Source organism: Uloborus diversus, chromosome 1 (genome assembly GCF_026930045.1).
Source record: "Uloborus diversus isolate 005 chromosome 1, Udiv.v.3.1, whole genome shotgun sequence".
Lineage (NCBI taxonomy): Eukaryota > Metazoa > Arthropoda > Arachnida > Araneae > Uloboridae > Uloborus > Uloborus diversus.
Window position 1 is genome coordinate 160,346,610 of NC_072731.1, and position 12,481 is coordinate 160,359,090.

Sequence of the window (12,481 nt, forward strand, 5' to 3'; positions counted from 1 at the left end):
TGCCTGCCACCCCGGCAGGAGTGATTAGAATTTTGTGGGAGGATTATTGGACGGACTTGGGGGCTCGATCTTCCTCGCCATAAGCAGAGGAATTCGGATGGAGAATGCTGAAAGGCTCTCCCGGGTTTAATATGCGGATTTTCAGCAGCATGTTTTTAATTCCGGTCTTGGAACTGGGCCATGGAAATTGCATCCAGTACGAAACAAAGCTGTTTTCATCGAAAAGAGTTATGATGTGGTGCTAGAGAACAAAAGCTCCATTTGGAAAAATAATACTCAAAAAATATATCAATAGCAGGGAAAGGCTTTATATTGTGGTTCAAACGTTAGTAAATCAGTCTGAAAGACTGATCCGAAAAACATTTTCTATGTTTCAGCTCCATTAAATTAAAAAAGGAATATTTGGAGTGGTAAAGTAAAATATCCATGGGAGAGGGGGAGGGGGGAGGACTCATAGCATCCATCCGTCGAACCTGAATGGATTGACCCATAAATTAGTTAATATATGAGAAAAAATAAATGAGTGAATAAATTAGTGAATGAATAAGAAAGTAAGTGAATGAGTGAATAAATCAGCGAGTTTTTGAATGAAGGAATGTAAATGAAATAATCAATAAATCAAAACATAAGTGATTTGGTAAAAGAAATGAAATGAACTATTCCACTTTATACTTTTGCCCCGCATGCACTTGACTAACTGTACAAAGAATTTAAAACAAAATAAGTATAATATTAAACAAATAAATACTGCACTGAATATCAGTAGGTCTCAGATAACATTTAAGATGTTAACAACAAGAGCTTTATCATTTAATAATAGCAAAAATAATTTTTGACTTATAACAAAATATTAAAAGATGTGTATCAATTTTTGAAAATTGCTTGTGTTATCATATTCTTTGACTTTCAGAGGTATTTTTTTCTTGACTGGAACAAACTGCATGTGTTACTACATAATTAAAATATTGCTAGATAAGTGGTGCTAAAAGCAAGAGTAAATATTTCACCATTTCACTTTGCCCCACATTCCCCTACTATAATTTACTCCAGGTATTAAGAAAATGTAACATCTTTCGAAATTTTCAAAAGTCAACGACAATCAGCTAGATGTCGTTGAACATTAAAATTAGCTTATTCCATTCCACTCCATTGGAATTATAAAATAAATAATTTCTTTCTCTTTAGTAAATAAAATCAAATTCTTCAATTTTTATTTTAATAAAGGACTTTTAATTAAATATTTACATGAAATATTATTCTCTTCCAACAACGGACGGGGGAAAACAACATTCACACTCCAGCAAAACATTTTAACTCTTCTAGCCAATTTCTTTTGTCGTTGCCGTTAAAAAAACAATGTCCGCACAAATGATGATTCAGTTGATGCAAAAAAATATAAAACATTGGAGATGAAAATAAATTGATAAATAAAAAATGTAAAGCACGACAGACTATAAATTTACAAATAACATTGACAATACTCCCAATATTTTAGTGCAGAAGAGTTACAAAAAATATGATCATGATGATGGGCTTAATACATTCTATGATTATCTTCAACTCATTGTAAAAAATCCATAAATTTGGTGCTTCGGATATTCTACTGGAATGGGATACAAAATTAACCGATCTGTGCTCCGCTTACTTAAAATCACATTAATAACTAAACAAATTCAGCGCAGACGGCTGGATGGAGCGAACTTCAGAGAGCAAGCGCATCATCCCTTTCCTTGAGAAAAAGGGATTATGGTTGAATGTTAATGAAACCTACTTCTCCGTACTGACAAACTCTTTCCAGTTTTATTCTACAAAATTAGTTTTGAACAACTGCTACAAAATAGTGTAAATAGAAGCGAAAAAGCATGTGTTGTCTCATAAACTTTCAAAGGAAGTTCTCCAGGAAAAATTATTTCTAAATGATATTTTCATTACCTTCCCCATTTCAATTTAAGAAGAGAAATTTATTTTTAACTTCAGCAAAACAATGAGGGAAAAGAAAAACAAACTGCGGCTTGTGAAAATAAGCAATGTGGAGTTCAAGTTTATTTTACAAATTATTGAATGATAATAATTAATAAATATTTTTTTCATGTTATTGAGACATCAGAATCTTAATATCACGAAAACAAATGTTATTGTTAAAAAAAAAATCCTTTTTTTTTTTTTTGGAAAACAGAAAAATTTAATATTCTACTTTTTACTTCAGATATTATGGTCTTAAAAGAGTTAAAACCTGATGCTCACCCGAAATTTGAAAGAAAACTACATAATAGATACATAGATAAATTGATAAAATAAATAAATAAATAAAATAATATAAATAACAAAAACAACGTAAAAAATAAAAAATAAATAAATTAATTAATAACATCATTGTTGACGGTTAAAAAGGTGTTTTAATAGAGTACATGAACTAGGTAAAAATGCTAATGTTACCCAATCATAGAATGTAATACGTTGGCTCGTAAGACAGTAATGCTAATAGTCAGGCTTAAATTCATTATCTTCAAAAATAATCTGACTAATTGACGTTGCATTTGGTTTTATTTTTTCAATACGCCCTAGGAAGTAAAAACGTCAATGGGCCTCGATTTATATCTATCAAAGGGGGTGAGATACCCATATGGCAGTTAAACAACAGCGAAGACATCTCAATTTGCTCAAGTGTCCCGAATTGGCATGAATCCTGGCGACAAACTGCGAAGACCACGGAGGAACAAACGGATTGGGCGGATGCAATAATTAATGGCACACACAAAAAAGCAAAAAGAAAGAAAGAAAAAAAAGGAGGTGGCAGTAAACAAAGAGACAAAATGCCTGTTCTTCATCTTAAGTAGACGCAGATGGATAGCGAGAACTTCCAAGTATTTTAAATTGCGATTTTTCTTTCTTTTCCTTTCTCCTCCTCATGCCATCGATTCAGATACTCTGTCAAGTGGGACAAGCCCGAGTGCGAGGTTGCAATGCGCAGAGAAAATTACATCCATTTTTCAACATACTTGTTGCTTTCTTCAATAAAGATGGAATTCGATACAGTTCAGAAGATTTGGCGCCTCAAGTTGTGAACTTGAAAAAAGAAAAAAAGTCCTCGAATGGTTTGAAAAACGTTTAACGGGATTTTCTCCCATCGTTCGGTCAGCAACAGAGAAAAATTATCTCTTACATTTGAAATCGTTTCGTAAGTACATTAACATTCACGAGTTCTAAAAATTTAGAATCATAACCAAGATTTTTAATTCATAACTCGTGAAATTTCTACTCAGAATTCTAATTCGCGAAATTTCTTTACAAAATTGTGAAAAAATTTCTTTTCACGATTCACATGGTTCTTTAAATTTGTAAATTGCTCAATCTATTTGAACAAGTGGGAACTTTTTGCTCGTACATTTGAATTTTACTCCCGAAATTGTAAGATTTTGATTTTGATGTATTTGAGTATAAGTAAGTACGCTTGCCAGACGTCCCGGTTTTCAAATAAGGATCCGGGTGACCCAGCCGGTTTACTTCACGCCTCGGTAAAAGATAAATTTTATTATAGGTGACCAAAAAATTTTAAAAATAATTCATTGTAAAGGATTATTTTGGATAATCCTTTATTCTCTGTTATTTGTAACATTGACATGTCAAGTTAATATCGGAATAGCTTGTGAAGATTTGTACAACAACATTAAAACCAGATACTTTATAAAAAAAAAAGTCCTAACCAATGAAAAGTGCATGTGAATATTGTTCAAAAATTGTTATTCCTCATTGAAAGTACTTCTTACTTAAGTAACTCTTAAGTATCAACATTAACATGTAATAAATAAAATGATTAAATTTATCTGCTTGTGCCATTTAGTATTACCCCTGGTTTAGTTTCATAATTAGTAACCATTTATTCATAGCATTGAGAATGAAAAATAAAATAAAATGTTAAAATGAGGATTTGTTCGTGTTGTGTGGGTGTGACTGTACGGTCATATCCGCAGTACGTACAAATCATTACTTTTGAATAGCAAAACACTTTTCCAGAAAGTTGATATTTTATATTGTGATACATAACGGTTCTTTATACTCAAAATATATAAAAACTGAAATTTGAGAACATAGGTTAATTTGTTCATCAACGTTTTGAAATATAATTTTATCATCCATTGAATTAGGTTTGCCCCGTAGTTTTAAATAAATGCCTTTTATTTTAGTTCGCAAAGAATTGGTTCACTGCTCAAACACTAATGCCGCTTGAATGAAGCATGGTCACCAGTAGATCATAATAGAAAGCGAATGTTAAGTATACTTGCGTTCTTGCTATAATAATTTCAAATTGTCTATGTGCACTTAAACTTTTTATTGGGCTACAAATTTTGATCCGGATTATCTGGAGATCCGGATGAACGGGGGTCGGATAAACGAGGTTCTATAGTACTGTACAAATCAGTCGTTTACCAAAAGAAAACTGTATGCTTTGTCCGTTGAAATACCTTAATTATTTTTAACAGAAATTGTTAGTATCGGTAGCATTTTCTCCAAAATGCAACAACACCACTAATTTATCATTACGTAATAACCTGAACTTTTCTCTAAGCTGAAACTCTGGTTAAAAGTTAACTTTATGGTGCTGTAGCACACTGCGTGTACTACAACTTCCTTTGCGTGTTAAAATTACATTCTCATCTAACTAAGAGTTCATCCAAATAAGAAATTCATTGGGAAAAATTATGAATTTAAGAAGCATAACACACGTAAGTGACTACATGCAAACCATCTTCTCTTTAAAATTCAAAGAATCAAACTGTGCAAACTGTGACCATTATCGGTCATGAAAACACATCAGTTCATTACGTTACGATACACGCTCGATAAAGGAGCAAGTTGATAATCTAATTTAGCATTTTGGAAGTAGGTTACTTAAGTTCAATTTGATATCTGATACGTTATCTGAAAAAGTAAAAATGTGATCTTAGGGGAAGGGGGATATATATTTTTAAAATTAGTCTTAAAGATATTTTTATTACTCAAGGAAACATAAAATTATACCTGTCATGGCGAATTTTATGTCGGGTCGCAAACAAATTAATGATGTTAAGCTTTGAGGGGAGGGGGGGGGTCCAGAAATTGTTAGTCACTCGACATGTGATGAGAGAAGAGAGTAAGGTGAAGCGTGGCACTTTGTGACACACGTCACTTTTGTGTGAAGGATTAGGAGTCAAATATAATAAAAAAACTGGGATATCATTTACGGACAGCTCACCAATGGAATCAATTTTGTTGAAAATATTTTTCAGTCATACTGATTCGATACGGGGTCCATTCAAAATTTATACTTCATCATAAAAGGAAATTTTGAATTTTTATACTTCAGATCCGAGCAGCTCTCAAATTTCCTTTTTGAACTGAATTACAAGCAACAGTTTTTCAAGATAAAAAGCCTAGAGAAACAGTTGTATGTTTAGTATTAAATGCACTGAAGATTAGAGAGCCGCGTAATTTTTCAGTGAAGAATTCTAATTCAACTGTAAAAATAATTAATACACCAATTCGGTTCCTAATTTGTGAAAAGAAAGAGTATCCACTTTCTCTTTAGGACACACTTCACACTTCAAATACAGAAAGAATTGAAAACGTTAACAATGCTGTAGTGAAAAGATTTTCATTGAAAGGAGTTACTTTGAGGCAAAAGGTTCGAAGAATTGATACGGAGTACAGTACACCCAAACATTGGACATTAAAATATTCTTTTGAAAGAGAAAGTGAAAAGAATTTCTTTGCATCTCCAGATGGAGTCCAAGATGTACTCAAAAAAAGTAAAAACAAACCACGATCTCTGATTGTTTCAGAACGGGGTGATTTCGATTTTCCAATGTATTTTTTCCTTATGTATTAACTTAATGCTATGTGTAATTTGTGTTTAACATAGTAACATGAAACAAATATTTTTTAAAAAATCGCTATCATTCAATTTTTGAGGGGTGTTTTTTTCTTCTCCGTTATGGGGGGTGGGGACATCTCCAAGATGAAGAATTAACTCAAACAAAGCAAAAACGAACCACGATCTCTGATTATTTCAGAACTGGCTGATTTCTTTTTTCCAATGGATTTTTTCCTTGAGTGCTTAAAAAGTAAATGCTATGTGTACTTTGTGTATAACATTGTAACATGAGACAAATATTTTTTGAAAAATTGCCATCATTCAATATTTTGAGGGAGGGGGATCTTCTTTTTTATAAATACAGGGGGGGGGGATTCGTAGCGCAGATTGTGTCATTGAAATTTTTAGGAGGGTGTTTTGAGGGATATTTTTTTTTCCTTTTCCGAGGGGATTCTCACTCTGAGGGGGGCACTTCTATGACCTTAGTGCTCTTTTTCAATACCAGTTAATTAATAACAAAGTATTGTAGTACTGTTTTTTTCAATGCAGGATCACACGAGCTAGCTCAAACTTTAGTCACAATTGATACTCAGTATTACCAATATAGTTTTGTATATTTTTGGTAGTTGACAGGGGTAAACCTACAATCGGTTGGCAACCAGCGTTATAACGAGCGTCATCTACAAACTAGTAGGACTGCAGAAACGAATCTAATAATGCTACTGCGAGATTTAATAAATCGAGTTTCAGTTTTTCCCCCCTTCTGCATTTTCTAACGATTTCTCGGAAGCGACCTCGGTTTTAATCTGAGCGGGCTTTCCGCATTGGCTGACTGTTAATATGAGAAGTTTGAAGGGCTCGTCTCTTGCGTTCCTAAAGCTAGCCAGTCCGTATCCAAGAAGGGATTCTTTACTACTCGTTGAATTCTCAAGGTTGTGTCAACTGCACAATTGCGCAAACAGAATTAATAAACAAAAAAGACGTAGCTAACGGTGGCGTAGTTGCATGATGGAGGGGGAAATAAGTTTTCTTTTATTCCTAGCTATAGCCTAGTAAATTCAGGATTTTTTTAAACATAAATTTATAATTAAGAAACATTTTTAGAATCAGTTCCTCATAGCAGGTAGAGTAAATCCTAAAAAGTCCTCTAAGTTTGTATGTGAGCTTCCATCCAAAATGGCGGATCGAAGATGGCCGCCTAGAACTTTTTGCCTTCCTCGTATCTTGGTCAAAAATGAAGATTTTTCAGTTCTAAAAAAACCTGCATGCTCTAAAAGTAATACTTTTTCGATATATACCCTAAAATGACCAATAAAAAAATTTAAACAATTGTTTTGACACCAAAAACTAAAATTTCTATTTTCTACGTAATATGCAGCAGGACAAATAAGCTACTAAAATAAAGAATTTTTAATGGTATTCTTTTAAAAATATTGACTGCAAAATGAGTGATACATTCCATTTATTGAATAACCAAGTAGCTTTTAATCCATTTCTGAAAGAAATCTTACTGTTTCTAGCTTTTGAATGAGAATATGATGAGGGGAAAAAGTGACCTTATAAAGAATTTTAGAAAAAATTGCAGAATATCATCCATTTAGTACTATAAAGACTGAAATATAATATCTTACTGAAAAACGTGTAAAATATGTAAAGATAGTAATGTTAGTAAAAATCTAGAAAAAAAAAACGAGCTGATGTGGCATCACATGACTTCCTTTTACGCCAATTTAATGATAATAGTTCTTGGAGTAAGCAAAGAAACATTTTAAATATTTTTACCCCAAGTTTGTTGCGAACCGAAGCAGAAAAACGTTTTATAAAGATTATTTTTTTCCAATATTGGAGATCTTAATGTGATTCAATGGTTAACTCTCTAAAGATTGCCAATAGTGGCCAAAATGAAACCAGATTTGTAAAAAAAAAATACTCGCCAAATGTGTCGCTAAGTTGGCGATAAAAACTTGGCGACCAAAAGCTTGGCGATATATCGCCAAGTGTTTGCCAAATTATTACACTACTTGAGTTTGCATTGAAATTAACAATGAGAGGAACAAAAACTTTCGCAAGAAATTTTGGACAGCCCAGACCTGGCCCCTACAACCTAGACCTGGCTGTTCCAGACTTATTCTAGTTTCCGCGAATGAAAAGGAAGCTCAAAGGACATCGGTTCGACTCCATCAAAGCGGTTCAACAGGTGACGACAAAGGTTCTCAACCGTATCATGGAAACCACTTCCAGCGGGCTTTTGACGAGTGACAGACGCGCCGAAATTAGTGTATCAATGCAGGAGGAATGTATTTTGAGATTATTAAGTAACTGTATTGACACCTGCTATAAATTTCGATTTTTCGAACCAGTCCCGATACTTATTGAATAGACCCTGTATTGAAACATTTTTCTTTGTACTAAATTGTTTTGAGGGTAAAAAGTATAGTGATGTCCCAGACATTCCTCTTTCAATTAGAATCGAAAGCAGATCTGTTAAAGTACCTATTACATCGATTGATCTGGAGCTGTTCTGGCACGCTTTGATTGCAAATGAGCAAATTAATACATAGGCGTCCCTATTCAGTAGTACAACAGTGATGCCTTCTAACAGGAAGTACTCCATCATAGTTTGAATTAATCTTGATTTGTTCTCAGAATTCCACACAAAATTAGTCTATTTAGTCGCTGCCACTACATTTTCTTCGAAAAGCAATATCCTCAGACATTTTCGGTATTACTCTACTTGATTTCTTTACAATGTTAGTTGGTACTGCACCAGTGTATCCATTAAAAACCAAAGCCTCTCAGAAAAAGAAGTTTTACCTGAATAAACCTGGCGTATTTGAGGCATATGTCTTTTTATGTCTGTCTCGTCCCTTCCCATGCCAATGAGTGCATAAGAAATCCTTCTATAATGCATGAATAGATTTTTGGCGGCTTAACAGAAGGCTGTACTGATTTAATGATAGCTGCCACACTTTATTTTTTATTCTTCCAATGAGAAACCCAATCAAAAAGCGAGGAAAGTTGAAGGGCTAATTCATATTTGAGATGATCTTGTAGTAAATTATTGTTTTACTTGAGAACACCTGCAATCCTGGCGACAAGTTGTGTAAGACTGAGCAGAATACTCATTTCTTAATAATAACCCTTTTTTCCGAAGTTTAACTTCCAATTCCCAAAACAACTTCCTAAAGTTGAAGGCAGTAATTTTTCACCGACATGTATTTTTTCCATTGTCGCATAGTTATATGGAAATATAATTTTAGAAAATAATTTTTAAATAACTATTTGCTACCTAAAATTTTTTGCATTTCAGACAAAAAACACAATTTTCAGATCATATGCGTTTATAGCTTTTTATGAGGAAATGTCGGTAAAATACGAGTATCGATTCAAACAGAGTACGTAGAATTTTTCAAAATCGAAGAATATAAACTAATGACTAAGATATGAGAGAAATTATTATTTTTTTAATATCACAGAAAATTATTTATTTTAGTAGCTCATTTGTTCTGCAGCATATTACGTAGAACACAGAAATTTCAGTTTTTGGAGTCAAAACAAATGTTTGAATTTTTTAAATTGATTATTTTATGTTATGTATTGAAACAATATTACTTCTAGAACCTACATGTTTTTTCAGAACTGAAGAATCTTTATTTTTGACTTAGATATAAGAAAGGCAAAATGTATCAGGCGGTCATCTGTGATCTGCCATTTCGGACAGAAGCGCACATGGGAACTTAGGGGACTTTTCAGGATTCGTTCTCCACATATTCAGGAACGTACCCTGAAAAATTTAGCTAATTATAAATTTGTGGTGCATCGACCCAATTTTTGGCCTAAATTTACTGGGCTATAACACAATTTAGTCCTCTCAGTCATTTTAATGACTTTTAAGGAATCCTCTCCCCCCCCCCCTCCCTTTACATCCGAAATCACCCGGGTAATTCTTCCCGGATAAAAACTTTACACAATTACATAAGTATTATAAAATCTATCAGAGAAAATTCCCAAATTTGGCATGAAGTAAGCAGATTGCGATAGCTTTACAAAAAACCTGTTACGCTATGACAAATGAAATTAGTATTATTCTTATTTAGTGCCCAGGTTATGACACAAAGATGGGGATATTCTTGGATACTTCTGGTTTAACAGTGGAATATCAAACAGACAGTAGTCTCACTTCCTTCGACAGTGAAATATCTAATACCAATTAGTTTTTGTAACATAATGTTAATATAATCTTAGTAACTATTGCAATTGTAATATTAATGATCGATCACGCCCTTGTGACTATTATATACCAATTCGAAACTAGAAACAATATGAATCACTAAAATTAATCAGGAATGTTATTCTGCTTTTAAATTTTGATTATCTAAGCAGCTAAGGCTCAAATAATTACACATAGTTGAATGAATGAAACACGGCAAAGACAAAAAAAAAAAAGTTAAGTTTAGTGATAAAACAAATAGTGTCTAGTTTTTTTTAAATTTAAATACCATTCATCATGAATTAATGGAAATTAAGAAAAATTTAAATCATATAAATTGGTCAGAACCATCATTTGTGAAGCGTGAAGTATCGCTACTCTCCGATGCCTGCTAAAGCTGCAGAAAAGACAGTTTTACAGATATTGTTGGTCGTCATTTTATGACGTTCCTTCCCTTTGGATTTCGTTTCCTTATGTTGAAATTTTACTTTCATAGCGCCAATATGTACATTTCATTTCGAAAATCTTGTATCTTGTTCTTACTTATTTATTGATTTAATTCATCATTTTTCAACGATAAAAAATAATACAGGAAAAAATATACTACGAACCTGAAGGAGGAGTTGAGTAGGAAAAATCAGATCCAATCATCAATACTTTTGGGGGAAAGTTTCAAAGCCTACAAGCAACAAAATTATATTTAGTAATGACTATAAAGCAAAACATAAAAGCATTAAATGTTAGTCAAATGCATTTTACAATTAGTTACGTGCACAAAGCAAATTAAGTATGCATAAAAGGTTTGATAGCTGAAGAAAATTAATAAGCAGATATTCCGACCAGTAAATGAAGTTTTTTTTTTTTCTTCATCTTTGATGAACAGGTAACAGTCACTTCCAATCTATACAATTCCAAAAAAGGAATGAGAAAGGTGAAAAGGGAAAAAAGAGAAGAAATAAAGTAAACCATAAACGATTGCAGAAAAAAAAAGTAGAGAGTTTGAAATAAAAGATAAATGCAGTATATGCCAAAAAATCGGTTTGAAACAAAAATCCCATATTTTGAATAACTAGATAATTTTATAAATGATCCCAAGTTAGTCATTTTCTTTAACCTCGGTGGTGAGCCATTTTTTTTTTATTTCAACCCCCTTAAAAACCCGTAAAAGAACTATAAAAAGTTTGCACAGATATTTCAAAAAAATAATTACATATATTAACAAAAATAGTTAACCACATGGTTATTCCAAATGATACCATTTTTAATGATATTATAAACTTCTGAAAATGAAATGATGCTTAAATTGTCATTTACTGGTCTAACTACTTCATAAGTCATATTCATTACTTTTAAATACATAATAAAAATCTAAAAATCAAAAATTAATCGTCCCATCGTAAAAAGTAAAACAAAATATACAAAACGGAAGACTTTATTTTGAATAAAATTAGCTACAATGTTGCTTTTTCATGTAATATCATGAATTCAAGCGAGGATGGGATAGACACATTGAGTTTAATACCAGGCTATTCCGGACGCCAGAAAGTAAAGCAGTGAAGCATCGGAATGACGTAAATGAAAAGGGGCTGGGTGCCAAATGGTGAAAGATCTCAGAAGTATGCATTACAGAAGTAGGGGGTGTAAGGCAGCTAAATGGAGAACGCGAAAACAAACACAGAAGCGAATTCTATTACCTCGCTTTCTCTCCTCTTTTTAATCTATCAAGACCGGGAAGAAACTTTAGAGATCCAAAAGAGGCCAATAATAAGCATGCGTAACGCGTGGGATGGGATTTTAAAGCTTTGGTACTGGCAACAATGTTAAATTTTTAGAATGACATACCTAAGACGAATCTTTGCGGTAACTATCAATTAGCTAGCGATCCGTCAACACGGTTTTCCTCAAAGAAACGTTGATGGATGGTTTTTGTAAGACGCGGTGCCGAAAAATGCCTGAATGAAGCAAATTTTTGTGCGGCGATCATTTATTCATTCAAGATGTGCATTGATGATCAGGGTCATGAAACTAAACGAAACTGAAAGGCAAGGTTTACCAAAGTATTTTCTCACGCGTTGTTAAAAAGTTTAAAGCCTTTGAAAACAGTCAGTCCTCATTTTTTCACTGGAACTGGCAACTGTCTTGGCAAGCCAGTTAAGGTCGACGAGAGGTCATGTCAGCCCCGTCGGAAACTAGCGATCCGTCCCTTGCGAGGGCCCGGCTTGGAGTTGGAGTTGAACAAATTGGTGAGTTTTATGGGAAGGGGGGGGGGGGGGTACCAAAAAGTCAAGGGACCCGCCTTGGCTCTTGGCGGCTCCCCAAGCCAGTTGCGAGTTCCGTTAGATGTAATTTTCTCAGATCTTCAGGATTTTTCCTCGATTTTTTTTCTTTGCAAAATTAAGGGCTTCTAGCACCCCTTTAGT

General features: G+C 33.3%; 1 protein-coding gene across 6 annotated transcripts in view; it reads right to left on the bottom strand.

Moving 5' to 3' along the window:
* LOC129233262 (muscleblind-like protein 1) overlaps window positions 1–12,481 on the bottom strand; it is a 312,999-nt gene that overhangs the window by 122,664 nt on the left and 177,854 nt on the right. For 5 of the 6 annotated variants that reach the window (XM_054867342.1, XM_054867350.1, XM_054867330.1 and 2 more), the window contains exon 2: window positions 10,673–10,740. The exons of the other annotated variant lie outside the window; for it this stretch is intronic. In XM_054867342.1, coding sequence (XP_054723317.1) covers window positions 10,673–10,712 — 40 coding nt within the window. In that variant the 5' untranslated portion in view covers window positions 10,713–10,740. The remainder of the gene's footprint in view (window positions 1–10,672; window positions 10,741–12,481) is intronic. 6 annotated transcript variants of the gene reach the window in all.